This window comes from Mugil cephalus, chromosome 1 (genome assembly GCF_022458985.1).
Source record: "Mugil cephalus isolate CIBA_MC_2020 chromosome 1, CIBA_Mcephalus_1.1, whole genome shotgun sequence".
Lineage (NCBI taxonomy): Eukaryota > Metazoa > Chordata > Actinopteri > Mugiliformes > Mugilidae > Mugil > Mugil cephalus.
The window spans coordinates 49,805,038-49,826,513 of NC_061770.1; the positions used below are offsets into that span (position 1 = coordinate 49,805,038).

General features: G+C 40.5%; 2 protein-coding genes across 4 annotated transcripts; both read right to left on the reverse strand.

Moving 5' to 3' along the window:
- Window positions 1-102: 102 nt before the first annotated feature.
- zgc:92594 (uncharacterized protein LOC436996 homolog) lies at window positions 103-9,703 on the reverse strand. 3 transcript variants are annotated; one of them, XM_047577662.1, is made up of 8 exons: window positions 8,898-9,703; window positions 6,578-7,225; window positions 5,067-5,175; window positions 4,012-4,107; window positions 2,762-2,995; window positions 2,496-2,518; window positions 1,679-1,827; window positions 103-1,517 (listed from the first exon to the last, which is right to left on the reverse strand). In XM_047577662.1, exons 2-8 carry the CDS (start codon window positions 7,210-7,212, stop codon window positions 1,216-1,218), a joined length of 1,548 nt encoding a protein of 515 aa, XP_047433618.1. In that variant the 5' UTR covers window positions 7,213-7,225; window positions 8,898-9,703; the 3' UTR covers window positions 103-1,215. The 3 variants fall into 3 exon arrangements, with proteins under 3 accessions (XP_047433618.1, XP_047433709.1, XP_047433797.1); XM_047577753.1 differs by lacking the exon at window positions 8,898-9,703 and adding an exon at window positions 8,589-8,868; XM_047577841.1 differs by lacking the exon at window positions 8,898-9,703 and adding an exon at window positions 7,439-7,895.
- A 966-nt stretch (window positions 9,704-10,669) lies between these two features.
- On the reverse strand, window positions 10,670-12,544 carry LOC125013827 (sterile alpha motif domain-containing protein 9-like). Its single transcript, XM_047594765.1, has one exon. It carries the CDS (start codon window positions 12,542-12,544, stop codon window positions 10,670-10,672), a length of 1,875 nt encoding a protein of 624 aa, XP_047450721.1.
- Window positions 12,545-21,476: the final 8,932 nt, after the last annotated feature.

The window sequence follows — 21,476 nt, forward strand, 5'->3', positions numbered from 1 at the left end:
AGTTTATCCATCTTCTTAGACAATCAGGCTACAGGGCAGCTTGTAACCCATTGTCTTTCTGTGTAGATGATTTCAATAGTTCCATCAAAGACAATTAATGTGTGCATTCAACAAGCTTTATTATTATTTACTTCGGTTTGGCCCCTTGCAGAATCACCTGTATCAAAATAAAAATTATCTTTCAACATTCAAATATTTCTGGGCTGACACAGCTTCTTCTCTTCTTCTTCTTCTTCTTCTTTTTTTTGTAGTAAAGTGCAAAACTCCACATCACCTGAAAACGATATTTTAAGACCAATGACATGTGCATAGGATTTTTTTTTTTAAAACAATGCATTAGCTGCTTTTAAAGCACAGCTATGGAAAGCAAAGCCATTATGTGGGGTTATGTTAACAAATTGCTTTTCTTTTTCTAATATCATGCCAAGCAAGTTGCTGTTTTTTTTGTTTTTTTTTTTAAATTAACCATGCACACATCCTTTCTCTTTGGCTCGCAATGTTTAACTTTAGCATGAAACAATCACAACCCTACCCACAGGATTTCAAGTAGACCGTTAATGGCCTGGTGTATTTGCTGGGTCTCCCAAGTCAACTATCCCGACAAAATCGAGAACTCTGCACAAAAGGCTTTCTGTGTGAAAAGGGAAAATGTAGGGGATTTCAAATTCCTATCTCATCTAAATTCAAGGGAGGTCACTCAGAAATGGTCTGTCTGCGGCCATTCTTTCTCTGCACCTTTTGTTGTATCAAAAACTCAGGTTAAATTTCTCAGTTTGTAAAAGTTTTTAGCAAAGTGGTAAAAAAAAAAAAAGAAAAGAAAAAACAGACACTGCCAAATTAAGTTTGAATCCTTCCAGTAATGTTCTGTCTTATACATTCACTTTCACATGAGTATGTTCTGTATACAGCAAATGTCTTTGAAAATAAAGCACCTTAATTACATTTAGCAATATGCAACACAGGTTTAGCATGAGATTCACGTTGTAAAATTCTTGTTGCAGTTCGGTCCAGTTGAATCAAACGTCAGTAACCGGTGTGTCTCTGAATATCATGGTGGGTTTGAGGCAGGAGGTGTCAGCGGCTCAGTCCTTATCTGTACATGAGACACTGGAGGAGACGATGTGTGCAACGCTAAAACAGGCGTCCACAGGTAAGGATCCAGTTCAAAGTGCTTTATTGTGTGTAAAACTATATGTGTACGAATCAAGTCCTCGGTCAAACCCCTCTCTCCTCCTCGTCCTCCTCCTCCTCCTCTTCCACGTCCTCCTCATCTTCGTCCTCCTCCTCCTCGTCCTCATCGTCCTCATCCCTGGGACTGTAAAGAGTGTCCCGATCATTTAAGTCTTCATCCTCATCCTCGTCGTCTTCCTCCTCCTCCTCCTCCTCCCCCTCAGTCCTTATCTCCTCCTCACTGCTGTCATCCAGGTCGTCATCGTCGTCGTCGTCCTCCTCCTCCTCGCCGGCCTCCTCCTCATTGTCTTCCTGCTCCTCCTCCTCCTCAAGATCAGAAATATGACCTGATGAGAGGGAAAAAAAAAGATTTACCTATTGTCAGATTTGTGTTATGTGAAAGATGTTCTCATGCTCCAACAAAAATGACATGATGTTCGTCTTCACAGCTCATGCAGCTACAGGTTTTCTGACAGAGTGTACGACTGTATGAATGTAGCTGTCTTACACAGGGAATTAATGGTAGCAACAATGTGGCACGCTAGCTCCTCGTCAAGGAATTTTCTCATTTCCTCTTCCATCATCACTCCCAGAACCTCCGTCTCCATGTCGACGTACTCGGGGTAGAACATGTTTTTCCTCAGCTGCCTACGACACCTAAAGCACACATAAGAAGTGGGTCAGAGTACATCTGGAGGAATCAGTACATGAGTGAATTTGATCCACTGGTACACACAAACAAGTTAATAGTATAGCGTGAAAAACATGCATGCGGTTTCTTTGTCCTTTTATTTAAATTGCTGTTCGTCTTCCTCCTGATCTGATTTGTAGTGAAGAAAAATCAGGCTAAAATGGCTAAAATCAGTCTTGTGTGTGTCAGAGACGTGCTAAGAGGTATGTTGTTGTACCGTTCATACCAGTTGATTAAAATATTATCATTATTATAATTATTAAACCCTCCCACACTAAACACTGTCAAAATATTGTCTGGGATAACCTCAAAGGTAGTAAATGCTCAAAAAATATGTTGCATCAATCCAGAAATTGACCTTTAAGACTCTGGTGGTAACTCAGTTCACATCATTTATAAATGTAAAAATCATTGTTCTTGTTCTCATCTGTGTTGTTCTTATTTCTTGCTAATCATAAAAATGTCTTCTTCACGTTAAAAGAAATGTGCGAATGTTCTGTTGTACTGGTATTGTCATGCACAGAGTTACCGTGGTTGTTGTTGGTGATTTTAGTCTGCTAGGTGAAGAATGGGTTTTCTAACTGATATTCAGAAATGATATATGCAAGTGAATAAATCCAATAGCAGTACTTACTGTTTTCCTGTTGTCTTGTAAGCCTGAAAATGGAACAAAGTAAACACATAAAAAAAAACTCCCAAATGATCCTAATCTTTAGGATGGAGATAAATAAAGATTCTGTGGTGGAGTCCTGTGCACAAAGGTTAAGACTGAAGGAATTTATTCAGAAATTGTGCTACAAATGATAAGTGCATTAATAAAAATAAACTGTACAAACATATATCTCCGTTACATGTAAGACACACATATTAACACATGGTGTGTTGTGTGACCAATCTCACCTCGATGAAGCGGAAAGGGTCGTTTTCCTCCATGAGGCGTTCAATGCCGAGGCGGACCTCCTGGAGACGGGCCTTGTCCTGACAGATCTTGGAGGTGTTCTTCTGAATGGCCAACCCGTTGGTGTCGTAGTGAGCACGTGCACATTCTCGCAATCTCATGACGAAGCGCAGCACTTTGGCCTTCATGTCCTCTCCCAGTCTGGTCAAGCACTGCTCAGAGTCATCCATGAACTTCTAGGTGGGCGGTGGTGGAGGTGGAGGGGACACGCAAAGTCAGCACGATCGTCGAATGTTACTCCCAAATTCTATGTAGGAACTTAGTGTAATGACAAAAGTATATTGTTTATCAACAATAAGTTGTAAACCTCGGCATCTCTGGCTTGAGACTATTTAAATAACAGTACTTTCTTAGTAACTCTGGGTGACACAACAAGGAGACTCATGAAGCCTGATGAATTACAGGTTAAACAGAGGCCATAAATGTTGCCATGTAGCAACCAGTAAGCAACATTAAAAACATTTTTATATTTAACTGTCTTTATTAAAGCAGAGCAGCAGCGAGCTCGTGTTGCTGTCCATGGTGCTGAAATGCTTCAGGAAATCACTGCATGCCATTCTTATACGTAAAGAATACACAAGCTATAAAAAATAAATGCACATTCACTGGTGCATAGAGGAATATAACAGGTCCTGAGACTGAATGTTGTTAGTGGGGGTCTTTGGTTCCTATGAGTTGAGGGGAGGGGACTCTGTGGATCATCCCACGGTCACTTGATCAGTTTTTAGTCTAGAGAATTTGGAGGCCAGGTCAATACCTGGTGCTGTTCTTCATGTTTTCTGAGTTGTTCCTGAAGCGTTTGTGTGTGTGTGTGTGTGTGTGTGTGTGTGTGTGTGTGTGTGTGTGTGTGTGTGTCAGGCTGCATCCTGCTGGGGATGGCTGCTGCCATCAAGGAGTGTCATTGCTATGGGTCGGGGGGTAGATGTAACATTCACACGAGTAAATACCAGGTCCAAAAGTTTCTCAGCAGAACAAATTGTCACAACACGGTCAATGTTATTTACTTGTCGTACCGATGGCTTTATGTTGTGGCTCATTGGTGTGTAACACTCTGATTGATTGAAAGCAGGTTATGCTTAATAACACGGATGCATTGAGTTTTTTTCCCCACATGGAACATGTTACACACTGAAGGAAGCTCGAAATCAAACTTGGGCAAATATGGAACGGTTTTCAAAATGTGTAATTTTACCTTATTCTGTCTCTCCTTTTCCCTCTGCTCCTGGAGTTTTTTCTCTGCCATGCTGTACTTCCTCTCTACCCTGTACAGCTGCTTATCCAGCGTGACCTGGGGAACATGAAGACATGAACGTTGACATTTGTATTGTTTTTTTTTATTTTTTATTGCCATTATTCAACCTGGAGCAACACTTGATCTCAGATCTGATTAACTTTCTGATTCACTTTCTAAAGCTCTGCCCACATATGACGGGATTTACTCGTGGTCCATCTCTTTGTAGCCGACAGTGGATGTTTCAGGATCGGGTTGCCTAGGTAACCCTTTTGTTTACTTCACAACCCAAGTGTGTCCCTGCTTGTGAAACAAGCAGAGCATAAAGATACAGCTACTGTTTGGACAGAGCTAGCTCTTTGTGGTGTCACCAAAGTTTCGACAGTACAGCTTCACCCGGGTTCACCAGACGCTCCAATAACATTTATCTGCGAATAATTGTGTTTTCACTCATGTACCTAATGGCACTGGTCATCAGTCCATTGTTCAACAGGTCGTGCAATGAACTGGAAGCATCTCAACGCTGCACTCTGTTCAGGAGACTGAAAGAACAGGAAGTGGATTTAACTCCCCTATGGAAAGGCCACAGCGTCATGTGTCTCCCACAAAGCTGAACAGCTGACAGCAGTCATTCAGCAGGATTCCACATTCATCCCAGGAATGTGTCTAAGCCTAAAACTAAAGAAAGGGCGGGGGAACAGAGTGGAAGAGGAACCACAACTCTCAACTCCAGTAGATTTATTTCAGTATCTTCAATGTGCATATTTCTGTTTTCCTACACAAAACATATGACTGTGCTAAGAGAGCTATTGCTAAAACCCTCCAACAGGTTAGGGATTGAATTAGGGTTAGGATCTTAAAGGCCACTGCCCTCTGTAAAATAAACCCGTTTTCCCAACATTTGAGTAAGGTTTTTTGCGTTGTGCATATGTATTTGACACAAATCAACATTTTTACCAGTCATCGCAGCCCTAATTCAGACCATAAAGAAAGCTTGTCTGCCGTGAAACGTGTACCTTGAGATCCTTCATCGTGTTCTTCAGGGTCTTGATTGTGTGTCCCGAGTGTCCCCCCTCTATGGTGCAGGCGTTGCACACACACATCTTGTCGTCGATGCAGTAGTATCTGGAAATTCACACCAAATTAAAACATGGGCGTTCAGATCAAATCGTTAAGGAAATAACGGATACGACCACTTTCAGAGTAAAGCGTGTTAAAAGACGCTCACTTGACTGATCATTAGAAACCCTTGTGAAGACAAATGCATTCTATTGTAACAGTCCTGCAACAGAATAGCACTAGTAGCACTATAAACCACGGGCTCATGACTAGACACACAGGTGAAACACTGAGTATCTGAACCTTTGTGGCTCTTAATTATAATGCATTTGTTGTCACTGAGGTGACAAATAAACTGAAAAAGCGAGTATTTGCTCCATTTCATTTGTAAAGGTTAAAAGTAAAAAAAGAAGCACTAGAGGTAATTTGGTACAAAAAGCATTATAAAACAGCAATAGCATTACAGGTTAAACCGGTTCGTTACATTAAAACGCCACAGGAATCACTGGCCTCACGTCATCTCACACAAGAATGAATGCAGCCAAGCAGTTGCAAATAAATTTCAAATATATAAAGCCGTTTTTAACTGTCTGTGTACTGTCTGTAACCACAGTCTGTATAAAGATGGATGCGGAACAGTCCCTCAAAAGTGAAGCCAAAGCGAGCAGAGCTCCTCCTGGTTTTCTGTAAAAGTTTTGTCTTAGTTATTTGACACATAGTGGCAACCAGCTATTGCCATGCCAACCGCTCAGTGAACCAGTCCTGTGGAACCAGTGAGAAAAATAAAAAAAAGTGCAGTGTATAATCCAACATTTCCTTGTGGCGGAGGTAGAGCAAAGTGCAGTATTATTAAACGAAAACGCAAGTGAGTCTGTAGGAAGTGTGGGCGGCTCATCGATAATGAGAGTCCCGCTCTCAGACTGTACTGCAGAGACTCTGGCTCCAAACCCGCAACATGGCGACCCCCGTATCCCGGTAAAATAGCACCAGTTTGTGCAATGCAAGGAAGTGGGGAGACGTTGTCCGTATTTGTCCAGTCTACGATTTTAACACATTCAGATGTAAGTTCTTTATTTTCCCCACATGCGACGGTTAATTGAAGAATTTGGGGATTCGGACTGATGGTGACATCAACAGGACTTTTCTCAACTGTAAGCAATCAACAGAATAGCTGACAATAAAGATAAATGAAAGTTGCAAAAAACAAAAATAACAGAATTTTTTTTTTTTTGAAAAATGCACCTGAAAGGGTGGCCCTCGTGGAGTCTAACTCTGTATCTGCAGTTTATAGTGATAAAATACCATCTAACCAGTATAACAACAAGCAGTCCCTCTCACATGATGTACAGATTTGGGAACCTCCATCAGCAGGTGCCTGAACTGATAGGAGGTGAAAAGATGTTTGTATAGTTATCTCTGGACTAATTAGTTAATGAGTGATCCTCACGGGACAGGGTTCCTCCGTTACCTGAATATCTCGTCATGGTCGGGGCACTTCCTCTTCCAGAAGTCGTTCATGGGCTCGGTGAGGGGATGCTCGCGGAACGCCGGCAGCTCCAGATGCGGCTTCACGTGCTCCTGGCACATCGACACCTCACACTTCAGGCACGTCTTGACGGCGAACATCGGCGCAGCGGCGGGGGCTTCCTGCTTGTCACCTCGCTCCTGAGAGTCGGAAGCAGCCGAGGACTCACCCCCGGCGGCGCTGACGCCCGGCGCATCGGCCGCGGCCGGAGGGCAGTAGTCGCACGGGACTGCGAACATGCTCCTGGCCTGGTGCGGCGACAGAGAAGACGGCAGCAGTTCCCTGGACTTTAAAGCGGTGGCCGCTGCGGAGGTGGCTCTGCGCCTGTGCCGGTAATCGTCAGCGATGTTGGCCAGTTTGAAGTTCTTCTGGAAGTTGGTGCCGCAGCGGTGGCTGTCGCGGCACTCGGGGCAGCGGAAGCGGCCTCGGTCCGCTTGCCGCTTCAGCCGATCCAGGCACGTCTTACAGAAGTTGTGGCCGCAGGGGAGCAGGTGGGGGTCGCGGTACAGGTCCAAGCACACCGGGCAGGTGAGCTCCTCCTGCAGGACGCTGGAGCGCTCGGACTGGGCCGAAGCCATGGCGCCGCTCAGACTGTGAGGAGAGGGAGGAAAGAGGTTAGGGATGGAAGAGAAGGTGAACGGCAATAAAGGGATAAACATGATAGTTTGGTTTCTTGGTTTGGAGCATTGATTGAGGCAGTAGCTTAGGAGGTAGAGAGGTCGTCTAATAACCAAAAGGTTGGCGGCTTGATTCCGTCCTATCCCTAGTCTGTTGTTGTGCACTTAGGCAAGACATACAACGCACCTTGCTCCCAGTGTGAACTGCTGTTCACTGGGTGTGAGTGACGTCGGTGGCGGTCGGAGGCCGGAGGCGTTGATTGGCAGCCACGTTTCTGTCAGTTGCAACTACTGAGGTAGTTCATCACCACCAGGGTGTGACTGTGCAAGCGGACGAATAATGCAATCAATTGTAAAGCACTTTGAGTGTCTATGATAAGGCGCGGTGTAAAACCAATGAGGTTTTGCCACGTTTCAGAGTAAATCAAAAATCGCTTGAGTCTCAGACCGATGTCACTTCAGGACGAGGAACATTTTGACACCTACTATTATCACTTTTAACTGTTTTATAACTGAATTATTTCACATAAAATGCACTAGGCTGTGGTGAGCCAACCTCAACTGATGCTGTCTTGTGATAATGAAGCTGGGGTACACAAACTTTTTGAGTTGTGTGTCTTGTGTCATTCTTTTTCCTGCAACGAAAAGCTGCAACGAAACAACCACGGCAAACACTGAACGCTGCGTTTTTCAAAAAAAAAAAGAGACGGCGTCAAGGTGACGAAGGGTTAGGCAGATGACAGCAGGGTTGGATGACCAGAACATTTCTGGAGTAGAGAACATGGGTTTTCTTGGAGCCAAGGTACAAGCTACACTTTAACTATAATCCTACAAACCACCTAAATGTTGGACACAGATCACTAGTTGCTGCACTTTATATTTTTAAAACAAACACACGTTGTTTAATTTCACCAGTTTAAACTGTTTTTTAAAAGTAAATAAATAAAATAAATAATAATAAAAAAAAAGCTTCAATCTACTAGTCCAAGTGTCTTACATGCAAAGTTACCACTTCTCGTGTCACAGTAAATAAAATCTCTTTGGCTTTTGGACTAATAGTTTGGATAAAATGAACTGTCTGGGTACGTTTTTCTTGTTTTTCTGTTTTCTGACATGCGCGATGAAACCAACTGCTCTGTCACTTGTTACTTTGACTCATTTCAAATATTTAAAGAAGCACATGTGTGAATAATCACACTGCTCAGTGTCAGTGTCACTTCCTTCTTCCTGTCTGTGCCTCAATAAAGGCTGAAATATGAAAGTATGGAGGCCTGACACCCACGCCGAGTCTCCCCTACAAGCTTCAACTTGAAAACAGTTTGTTTAAAGGCTCTGACCTCGAGATAACGTGGAAACCTGCCAATCTACTGTCGGTTGTTTACATCAGGAGTAGTCAGCGCTTGTTTCCCGTCCTCGACCTGTCACACGGGCCTATAAAGCAGCGCTGGAAACGGTGTTATTTAAAGACTTGATAGAAAACAATACATCTTCAATTTGTGTGTAGTGTTTTTCTTCCTGGTGCCTTCACGAACTCTCGGTGAAAGGGGTCAACGGACAATTGGCTAACTTGCCTGCTTCACTAATCTCCCCTCCTGGCTGAGTTTCCGGAGTTAGGCTAAAAAGAAACACGACAAATACATTCTTACCTTTATTTAAAATGCAGGCTGGCTTCGTTCAGAGCTGAAACCCCCAAATCTCCAGGCTGTGGAGGCGGTTTATCAAAGAGGCTAACGTCTCAAATCTCCGCGGTGCACCTGTCGTGGTGCTGGGGCTAACATGTCACCAGCCGTTAGCTCGGCCGGTTTTTGTCCCCCGACAGTCCGCTCTCGTCCGAGGAAATGTTCCAGTGGCGGGCCTTTCAGTTTCCCATCTGGAGTTTTCTGTATGTGACACAAACGAGTCGAAACGCTCTCACCTGCGCGACAGAGACGGAGGCAGCGAGGACTGAAACTGAGCAGGTTAATGCGGGGAAAACGCTGCCTTCACGGCTCCTCGGAAATTTGGTAATGATATTCTGCGATCACTGCAACATGTAACCACTGGGGAGCGCTGCTGGAAATTAGCCTACCTTTCTGACATGCTTTGTGTTTATTTATTTTATTTATTTAAATTAATGAACGCTTGTTACAAATGTATGACCTTGTGTAAATATGCCGGATTTAGCTACAAGCTCATTTCCACCCGTAGTCCTCAGACATAACATAAACATACATACATATAACTTACAAAAAGCAACACATAACATTTCAGTAGAATAAATAAAAGACTGCTTAAAAGTGGGCTTCTACTTTTAGAGTATAGAAGTGCTGATGAGACTTCACAGATGTTCACAGTTGTGAAGCAGCTGTAAAAAACAGGGAATGACAAACTTTCTCAAATAGTACTTGGGACTATTCCAACTCAGACAACCTTTGACAGACATGGTGTTTTGACCTGTGGTAGTTAGTCTGAACTGCAATTTATGAATTTCTCCAGGGGCGGGGGTGCGAGACCGTGAAGGAATTTATAAACCAGACAAGCTTGTTTAAAAGTGTGAAAAATTTCAAAACTCAATAATACCAGTGTTTAGTTTGAAATGTTGATATTTGTGTTTTGTTTCATGTTCTCAAATCTAATCTGTCTAAGTCTAAATCTAATTAAGCCCCCGTCATTTGATCCTGGTAATGCAAACAACTTTAGCACTATGATTAAACAAATAAATGAATTTAACAAAAGACCAAGAATAATATTTTTTTAGCCTTTTTAGGTAATAACAATATTTAAAAAAGAAAAGAAATAGAAGTTAATCATTGTTCATAGTTAAATGTTAATTTAAAAAAAAATGGAAAAAAATAATATAATAAACCAATGTTTTATTTAAGTTTAGTTTAAGGATATTTATGATTCCAAAAGATTAGACCTGAGATTCGTCTTGTGATCCTTTCAGGGGAGAAGACCCCATTGTTGGGAACCACTGTGTACTGTGTACTATGTATAGTATTTTACTTATGATTAAAGAAACAAAGTAATTCTTCCAGTAGGCTGCCGGGTACGATTCAAGACATTGCTGGTATGTTATAAGTTTATTTCTTTTTCTTTTATGGACAACATATATGCAATTACCAAACAGAAGATGTAATGAATGAAACAATAAACATGGGTCTAGTGCCACAACTATTCTGTACACTGAATTGATTCATAACAGGAACTCAAACATCAATCCACCCAAACCAAATTATCATGCAGGCAAGTGCATTTAGTTTGTATATTTATATGAAAATCTGATGTAAAAATACATTTTATTAATTTACTTATCTGCCCAAAAATGACATATACCTTTACATCTGTTTAAATGACTATCATAGTAAGTGTATCAAACCTATTAAGCTAATATCTGGTGCGTCTTTATTACACCTTTATCCAAGGTGTCCATGGATGATTATTGTTCACTGTGAGGAGCCCCCACTCTGAAGACCACAGGACCCTGAATGGTGAAGCCAAGATAGTAAAGCATGGTGCTCAGTGGTGGTCCATATACTTTCTCCTCCACTTTGGCCTTTATTTTCTTCTCTCCTACACAAACAAACACTTCCTCATGCCTCTGTGATGTTGTAGAAGAGTTGCATGGTTCCACCTGGACTGGAAGAAGCATTGCTCTGATTCGTGGGTGATGCCACACTTCCCCTTTGATCCACACATCATGAAACATCCTCATTTTCTTGTTTCTTTTGTCTGTTTGAGCTTTTAACTTGTCCAAAACCATTCTTTCCACCACCACATCCAGCTTCGATTTGTGAATCCATCTGCTCAGTCCGGAGCCTTTTCCCAGAAAAAACAGAGGCAACAGGTAACGGCCCCGAAGGTACTTGGCATACTTGGCTCTCTCAAATTCTTCCTTCATGAGTGTCACCATAGCTTGTGGGTCAGGGTCAGGGTCATTGTCAGCCTCTCCTCCTGTGTCTTGGTCCTCATCAGTGTTCACATCCTCCCAGGTTTTGTCTTGTGATCCGTCCTCCTCTGTGGCCTCTAGTTCAGGTTCTTGCTTGACCTCAACATCCTCTTCTTGCTTGACCTCATCAGGTTCTTCAGGCCAAAACAACAACAGAACCAAAAGGTAAAATTCAGGGCTTCTACACTCCACCTCACACAGGAATTTGCGAATTACTTTTTGGAGTTCTTTGACCGGACTGAGTGAAGCAGAATCAGGCTCCTTGTTGCTCAAGGTGATGTTGGAGAGGATGTACCTCTCTGCCACTTTGACATCATTAACATTTTTCTTATACGTAGTTTTTAACTCGTCCCGGATTCGCTGTAAATCGTTCTCAGTCTCCTCAAATCGAGCACGGCTTCCCTTTGAGGAGAAAAGGCCATGATCCAGACAGTTGAGAAGACCTGGGAAGCTGGTGGATTCAGCTGCTGTTTTGCCAGTGTAATGTTTATAACAGACTGCAACGTCCCTCCAGAAGTAATCTGGCTCGAAGGTTTTCATATCAGGCTTGGAGTAGGTCAGGTACCATTCAAAGAAGTCAAACTTGTCTTTTACTTCCTTTTGTAAGTTTGGATAAGAAGCTGCAGCACGTGTTTTACCAAGTTTTTCAAAGACTATCTTTGCCACTTGAATGAAGCCAAAAAGGCCTCTGTTGTTGAAGGAGTCTGGAGTGCTTACAACACCAAGTGTGTCCTTCTTCTCTGGGCCCTCTTCCCTCTCAGCTTTCCTCTCTACATGTTTAAATGCTGAATACCCCTTTTTTGCTATTTCCTCCACATCCCTCTGTTTTTTGGCTTTCCTCAATAAATTGTTTTTATGAATTTGTCCAAGAGTGTCAGCCACATATGAGTTGTTTTGAGCTCTTGTGATAGCTTCCTGTGCCCATTCTTCAGCACTGTTATAGTCACGTACCTCTAGATAATATAGACGAGCAGTGGTTTGTGGAAAAATTGGGTTCTTTCTGAATGTATCTGATGCCATTTCCAAGACAGAAAGAGCCTGATGAAAGTCCTGATTCTCATATATATCAATGATCAACCTGGAGAACTTGTCTTTACCATGCTCTCCCTTTTTTCTCCTTGTTAACAAATTTTTGATCAATTTGACCATATGGGGTTTGGCCTCACATTGGTCCAAGAACTGGCGCATTGTATCACTCCTGGAAATATTCAAGTCAGCCAGTAGCTCCACAGCGCTCTTTGCGATCTCTGGGTGAATCATACAAACTCTTTCAGGGACTGGACCGGACTTTTTGATCAAGACAGTAAAAGGCTCCATTCTTTTTTCAAAGGGGGGGCCTCCAAGGATGCGCTGACACTCATCCATTGTGATGTAGGAACCAGGGACGTACGCATTCAAGAGAGCCAGAAAAGAGAAGAGTTTGGTGTTTGTGGCATCTTGATTGTTTTGTACATACTGTGAAAGTAATTCCTGACAGATATCAAATAAAATCTTTGCTCTTGACTTTTCGTCAGCTTTCACAACCCTAGTGTCTGGGGTCCCAGTTTGTGTTGAGTTGTGCTCCATTGCAATATGAAGATGAAAGATTGTTCAGCAGTGTCCAAATACCTGAGAAGATGAGGATCATAATTTAATTTACAACAACTTATCATTCCATTATATATTCTTTTTTTAAAAAACCTTAAACCTTAGCATATTTCAGCAAGAATGGATGAGGAAAATGCATCTTAGAGATTGATGGGACTATATTCACCGACCCCTACACTCACTAGATGGACGAATTCAGTGTGACACTTTATTTCTTTATTATGTTTCATATCATAAGTATTTACTAATTTACTTAATTACATTAGAACATAGTTAAAAATATAATAAAATATACAGTTTAAAGTATGTGATTTAAAAAACATTTCATGATTTCATGTATCTAAAGTAAGCTGGTGATGGTTAAAGAAGTGTAAATGGAAGAATGGAATATAAATTTAAAATGCAGACATTTAATAACTATATACAGTATCTTAATACAGTGCAATTTTTAAATCATTAATTAAAATATTTGCTGGTTACATTGTCTGCTACACATGATTATGAACTGCTCACTTTAAGTGCACCAAAACTTTTATTTTAGCACCCTCAGGGGAAGGGATGGACTGTGGATTTGTAGGTATTTATTTGTTTATTTATTCTGTTGTTGCGAGTAAGGGTAATATAAGATTTTGCAATTACAATACATGTACACTATTTATAATGTCTTTTCTTCTCTTTGTGGGTTTGTTTGAAGGTTTTCACCTGCTTCACAACCAAGATTGTCAAACTATTGAAACTGAAAATAAATGGATGATGCAAAGAAGAAACTGTTTGGTCATTCAAGTGGAATCCAGTTTAATTCCGCATAGACCTACCATATGCCTTTCAAGTGGGGAAGCTGCGTAAAACAAGGCAGAACTTGACAGACACAGAGGGGACGAAGTGTGGTCTGAAGCCTCTCGAACAAAGATATTAAAGGTACAGGTCTAATTGATTCAAAGCTTAAAGAAGCTTCTAAAGCCATTGTTTTCCTGGAATTTCCAGATCTCTGAGGAGTCAGCATACAAGTTTTTTTCCCCCAAGAATAGAGTCCTGATGAATTAGATGGAAAGTCACCCATTAAGGGCACCCTGAATATACACATAATTATTCTATGTGATATTAGGTTGTTCTTCAGTTGTCTGTTAGCAGTCAAATCAGTTTAGTGGAAAGATCAAAGAAAACCTTGTTCATCTACATCTACATTGTTAGTGATGAACAGTAAACTGCACATATTCTTAACAAACACATTTGTAGTCAACATTATTAAATCCATATTTTGTAAGTAATGGAAAGAAATGATTACCTGTTTGAAGTTCAGTAGGTGTGATGTTGGCTAAACAACGGGTGGATATTTATAAGCTGTTTGAGACACGCCTCCTACATACTTTTCATTCTTACATCTTGGATAAGCCATAGTGTGTCATTGCATTGGGTGTCATTCCTCCTTGGTGATCTTAGACGTCACTTGTTGTGATGTAGTCTTTCTTGAGAAATGAAAACCAAGTGCTGCCTGCTTTCCTGTAAATGGACACTTTACCAGCAGGTCTTATTTTGCATGATTCAAATTTCAAAATGAGTACAGCATTGTCACCAATCCAACACAACGTAATATTACACGTGTTAAATATATATATTCTACGACTATTATTCAGTAGCCCTTTTTTTTGTTTTTTTTTTACAGTTCTGATATAACACTTGTTATATTCATTGCTACATGTAGAGCAGATTCCTGGTTAAGTTCATGCTCACTGCTCTAGCAAACTTAGTTTTCAGCCTCTAGTGGCAAAATAATCTGATAGTTCTGTCAGGAGTTATTATTCTTCCAGAAGCACATTTGTGAGGTCAGACACTAATGTTGGCCACGAAGGCCTGGCCCACAGTCATCATTTAATTCATCCCAAAGGTGTTATTGGGTTGAAGTCAGTGTAGCATCTGACTGTATGCCACAGCATGTAAAGTTACGACAGCGTGACATCACGGCTGTTAAGTGCATATTTAGACATAACAGTCAGGAGTGTGCAGGCCATTCAAGTTCTTCCACACCAAACTGGCTCATCCGTGTCTTTATGGACCTTTCTTTGTGCACTAGTGCACAGTCATGTTGGAACAGGAAGGGGTCATCCCAAAACTGTTCCCACAAAGTTTGGAGCATACGATTGTCCAAAATCTCTTGGCATTGTGAAGAGTTCCTTTCACTGGGACTAAGGGGCCAAACCCAGCTCCTGACAATCTTCCCTAATCTCTCATATTTACATGTAAACGTAACATTAATGAACTGTCCCATTTTAAAAATAAATAAATCAATAAATCAACAAGACACAATAGAAAGTCATCAATAAAAATAGTAAGTGGATACTCAGTGAACACTGGCCTGACATAAAATAGATTTCAAAATATATGAATTAAACAAACTAAGCACAAACCATGTTACAAGTATTTGTCACAAGTGAACAGATAACTCTCCACAACCTCACTATACGGGATTCTTTGAATGCTTCCTTCATTCAGCAACATACATTTAGAATTAAAAGATGAATGAAATACATTACTCAGCAAGTCAAGAGTAAGGAATGACATACAGACAAACCGGTTCCACCACCCAGCTACTAGTTTAGAAAAACATAAGTAACAAAAGTGGAGTTTACGGCTAAAGAGATCAAACTTGCACGTACCTGTTTTACTTGTTCCCTCGTTGTGTTTTTGTTGATGATGAAAGATTGGTTTATAATTACCATGCCAGCTTATTGTAAAACAAGACACAATGTGCTATAACAGTAAGTGAAACTGTAAGCAGGTATGAATATATAAAGATTAGTTGCATTTTCCCTGAATCTTTTTGTTTTTCTTCCTCTCACCTGATGCAGGAGTGAAGCACCGCCTGTAAAAAGGCTCAGGTTTACGCAGGAGCTTAGTTTCACTTTCACCGAAAATCTCTTGAGCTTTACTTCTGAAACCAAAAAGAGACTTTTAATATGTACTCTTTTGTGATTGTTGCTGTTTTGTTCGGTAAATTAGGTTAAGTTACTTTCATTCATCAAGATTCGAACACTGACACTAGTTAAGCTAACTGATGCCTAGATGCTAGCTAGTGGCTTTTACTGTGCCACTGTAATTGCAGTATCAATCATCTAACTCTTGCCAAGAAACCAGCATGTGAACCAGTCAGAGTGAACATTAAATCCCATGACCACAAAATGGCTTAATCTTAATTGTTTGCACATAAGTAGGGTGACTCGTCACATCAGGGCTAATGGTGTCTATCAGCTGCATTTGGAACAGTCTAATGTCGTCCTCGGAAATTTGCAGAAAATATATCGTTCGCTCTATATTAATTAAATTAGATGAATAAAAGCACTTCGACAATTCACTGAGCTGCTCAGTATCAATGAACAGGCTCTATGTGCCTTACAGCCTTGTTTCAGTGCAAATTCAAACTTCTTCCCTCATTCAAAGTGTGAAACGCAGGAGGAGTTGTGAGGATGTATGTTTATGTCCGAAGGCAAGTCAGGGTGTGTGTATGTGGCTGGAGGGGGAAGGGGGCTTGTATGAGTGTCCAGCAGTGGGACGGAGCGTGAGTGATTTACAGCAGTGGGATTACAGATGGAGAAGAAGCACCCTGAGTGCCTAAGTTTGTTTGTGTTTGTATAAATAGAATTTTGTAAATTTTTTATTTTTTATAAGTATTTTGTCTAGTTCACCAATTCTTTTGTCTTTAATGCTAAGTCTTGTGTGCACGTAGTTACATCACCAGTGTTTTTTTCCTGTTCCTCAGGGTACCTTAAGTGTATAGTATGCACTAATTCATTAATTTTTTTAATCTTCACAAAATAAAATCGCACATACACATTAGACCACAGTGAGTAAAAATGTGACAGAAACAAAAAACGTCCCGAAACTGCTTGGGATTAAAAGGGTTACATTTACAGAATACATATGTAACTGGTTGCCATGTTTGTTTTTTTCCTGTTACTTTGGGTAATTGAATGCTTAACCCAAAAAAGAGGGGTGATGTTTATTTTCTCTTACTTTATCCATTACAGTTTGACTGAAAATACCAACTGCAGAGGCAACACTTACCATAGAGTTTATGACACTTCATGACACAAGGGGATATTAAAGGTCACATTTTGAAAGTAGTCTATATATTAGATGAGACACAGTGTATGTTGGCATAGTGCTACAAAAGAAAATAGGCTGATTTTGATGATAAAAAGGAAGTACTAAATTACTAGGAAACAGTAAACAAATCACGATGTCAATAACATAACCCACCACGGAATTGTAGCGGCAATAGGTCTACGTAACCTTACCCACCACACCTGGCAACCCTGCAGGCCGTCAAATCAGAGTGATGACTGGCCCACAGTTTGTCACATCAACCCTTACAACACATTGGTTAGTCCTGTGTATTTGTAAACCTGAAAGACAGGAGAACTGGAGAAACCTTGGTAGGTAAGCAGATTTAGTCAAAGGTCTGCCTTTATTTTATTCATGTTTTTTAATACATTTTAAAGCATGTCTTATTATTATTTCTCCACAATTTAATAGACAGTTAAGTAGGCTAGAATTCACAATTGCACCTAGCAAGGCTACTCACTCTAACGGGTTTTGCTCACGTGTTAAAAAGGAAGACAGTCATTTTCATTTATAACAACATTTGCACGAAAACAGCATTCTTTAAGTGATTTATTAACCGACGTTACAATTCATCACAGGTGCACATCATTAGCTCTGTGATGTCGACGCGTTGTTGGCCTGTGCTGGTTCTGAATGTATGTTCTGTGAGAAAAAGGAACTGGCAAATAAAGAACACCTCAAGAAAAAGCATCTTGAACAAGCAATTCAATTTTTGGAAAACAACAAAGGTATGGTGTCCAGCTGATATAAAAATCGATTTTGTCCTTATTATTATTATTTTTCTTAATTGTAGAAAGTCCCTGCAGAGGTTTCTAAATTATCTTTTGATTTGAAGAAAACTAAGATTATGTCATTTGGAAACAATAAATGAATTGCTCTAATAGAAATCATGACTGATAATGTATCCATACAGACTGCGAATGAAACTAAAGAAATAACAAACATGTTCTGCATTGGCCCTGTAACAGCGAAATGACAGATTGTAGTGTTGAATACTAAAAAAGACAAATTTGAGCATTTTCTCATAAATAAAACCTTGCGGAATGAATGATTATTTTTTTTTGTGCCATGGCTGACAGACATTTTTGTTGCTAAGGTTACAAGAGCATGGTAATTTTGTTTCACAGTGTTCTGTTGACATATTTGAATTTCTTTTTTTTTTTCCTTCAAAATTTGTGTAAAGACAGACTTGGTTAACCAACAATTTGTCAAGGTTTTATGTTTGTCTTTTATTTTGTGATCATGTTTTGAAGTTTTCTGTTTTATTTTGTCATGTTTCCTGTCCATCGTGTTTCCTTGTGGTTTTGTCATGTCTGTCTGTGTCGTGTTTCCTGTTTTATTTTGTTAAGTTCCAGATTTCCTGTTTTGTGCCTCTTTGTCTCTTGATTGTTAATTTGTCTCACCTGCATTGATTGTTCTCATGCGTCTCACCTGTGTCTTTTCATCCCTCAGTCCTCTTGTGTATATAGCCCTGCCTTTCCCTTTGTTCCAGGTCGCGTTGTTTAATGTCTCCACGCCATGTTTCCATGTCTTGTTTCATGTTGCCATGCTACCATGCCACCATGCCATGTTTCATGATTCTTTTGAATTTTGGATTTTCCTGCCTTGCTTGCAGTGCCTTTTGTTTGCCAATTATTAAATACCCCCTTTTCCTTGGAACTCCCTGTCTCATCAATAGTCCTGCATCTGAGTCCTCACCTCAACACTTTTTCCACTTGACACAATGTGCCGTATGCCTTTTTTTCTGCATTTCCATTGTTTTTCAATATGCATTTGATTCTTTTCTCTTCTTTTGAATAGTCTGCCTGGTTCTGCAAGGACAGCAAGCAAAAATCCAGAGGCCACTACCATTGCCACTTGTGTCGATTTAGTGCTTTTACACGGTCAATTGTATTCATAAAACATTTAAACTGCATACATGGTAGGTGTTCTGTTGTGGCATCTATAAACATTTTAATTTTGTATACCCTATATAGTCATGTAATCCTAATGTGTGCTGCTTTTTCACAATGTCTATCTCCTGCAGGTATTGAATCACACAGGAGACAAGGTGATACATGGCCGTAATAATGCTTCATTGTTGTTGGTTGTTTTTCTTTTTTGTAATTGTTTTGATTCTCAAGACATGTAACATATACTGTAGGTTGGGTATGGCTTTAACTTTTCTCAGTGTTAACCTGTTTTACACTAACAGCTGTTTATTCTTGTTTTTGTTGTTGTTTTTTGCAGAGAGAAGAAGCACTGCTACAAAGAGAAAAGCCAACAACATGACAGATGACTCAACAGAGAAGTCCAAGCCTGGGGATTTTGCTTGTCCGCACTGCACAGCTGTGTTAAGTGCACAGAAAAACCTCAAACGGCACATCAGAGATGTCCATGACATTGACTGCACACCAATGTTATGTGTTAATGGAAGGACAGAATTTATGTCAGACCCAAATATAACCACAGTCCAGTGTTCCACATTCATCTCATAAAATCCACAAGTTTACAGAAAATAGACATTAAAGCAGAGAAATGCAGAACATTTATGCAAATTGGGTGGTCATCTGGAAACCCTGGAAGAGAGTGCTCACATCTGGAAAGGACTAGCAAGGCAAAACCATACATCAAGCCTGCAGTCCTCACATGTAGCTCACTACAGGAAATGTTGAGCAAAGGGTTGATGTCATCTGAGTGGGGTGAAAAGTGTGCAGAACTGAACACTGCTGCAATGAACAGTGGAGTTGACAGTGTTTTTCCTACTGTTTTTGAAAATATGGAAACACCTCAATGTTGGTACTTCTTCTCGGTTTTCACCAATGACAGCTGGTGTCAATTTGGGTGCACAAGACTTACCCTTGATTCAGTGGCAGGGCAGTGGAACTGTCCATGTCAGGGGACTGGAAGATCCCACCGTTGCATCCATCGTATGATGGGAATGTGGTGGATTTTCCAGGAGTCTCCTAGCACCCTAGTGGCCACCTCAGACATCCAAGTGGACGACACTGATGACTTGGAAAGTCATATGGTGGAAAGCAGCATCACCTGTGATCCACATCTCATGAATGCACCAAAAATATGCACAATGACAGATTACTTGAAAAACAAAGGCGCATCCCATGCATGCAGGACTTACCGACAAAGCTGAGAACAAAGGAGGAACAACCACCACCCTGTTTTGTACTGTCCAGGGCCCACCCCTCCAGCACTTAATCCCTACAAAGTGGTGACCACCCAAGCAACAGTGTATGGGAGGAATTACGCAATAAAAGTAACAACCGCTACCACCATCAGTTAGTGAGGAGGGCATTCCACCATTTTTTGTCCCTGACTGATTTTTAATATAACTTCTACTGTAACGAATGTGGATACCACCCAGCTGTGGTGCCAGGAGATGCAAATTGGAAATTGGCCTTCGATGTCCCACATAAGTATTTTTTTTTCCATATGTAAGTCTGTATTTTACCAATGAATGATGCACATATGAAAACATGCAGTCATGTCAAATAAGTTTGGGAGGCAAGGATATAATATTTAACAACTTATTCTAGTTTTGTTATGGAATTCTCCACTTCTTTGTTGGAATTAAGTATTGATGGCAGTAAATATGTTTCTTTGTGAAAGTTTGCATGGCTATTATGGTTTTGTAATAGTGTTAAAAATTTTACTTGTAGTTGGGACATTTAAACGACCTGATCCAGAAACTATAACAGATAAAGACATTGAAGTGGACATAGTCAAGGCCTGGTCAGATCTGGACAGGTCACTCATAGCAGAAGGTCTTATATCAGGTATGGACTTGTTAGTAATCTCCTTTATCGTAAATGTGTAATAGAGCAAAAGGATCAGTGATCTCAACCATACAGTTTTGGGTAAATGTATGCTACATTCTTAAATTCTTCTTCTTCAAAAAAATTTACAACATTATATTTTTTACTAATAAGAGCATCTCTGACCAACCCATATTTCACATCTGTTGACCACTCCACGTTGGCACCATGGATGGGAGAGTACACCAGAGTGGGAAATATTCTGCCTAAAACTGAAGTTAAAAAGGCACTAAGAAAAAGGACAGATGACATAAAGCAACCCACAAGAAAAATTAATGAGGACATAATATTAGACATCATTGACTCAAAGAAGGTATGGATAATGGTAGTCTATGTATCATTGACTATATAGACATCGTACTCCATGCAGTGTTCAGTCCTACTAAATTATTTTTTTGTGTGTGTTCACTACAACATGCTGTAATAGCTGCTTCATCTAATGTAAATGGTTAATTTGCAGCCTTGTTATGCCCTGGGTGTGTCCTCTGAGGGTTCCATTGCTGATCTGATGAACAGGCTTCAGGAAATGTTAAACTTCAAGGATGTATATCCAAAGCTTTTCGTGAAGCTACAGAAAGCTGGTGGTAAGACATACCGTGGTTAATTCATTTGCTGTTTTGTTGTTATCTTCCAATAACATTAATGTGGTGCTCCATGTTTTTTTGTTTGTTTTTTTCACGGCGTTGTGTACTATCTGAATTTTCTCTTTTGGACCGAGTCAGCAAGAGACCACGCTGACGGCCTGCTTAGTTTCAAAAACGTTCCTATGTGTTACATTT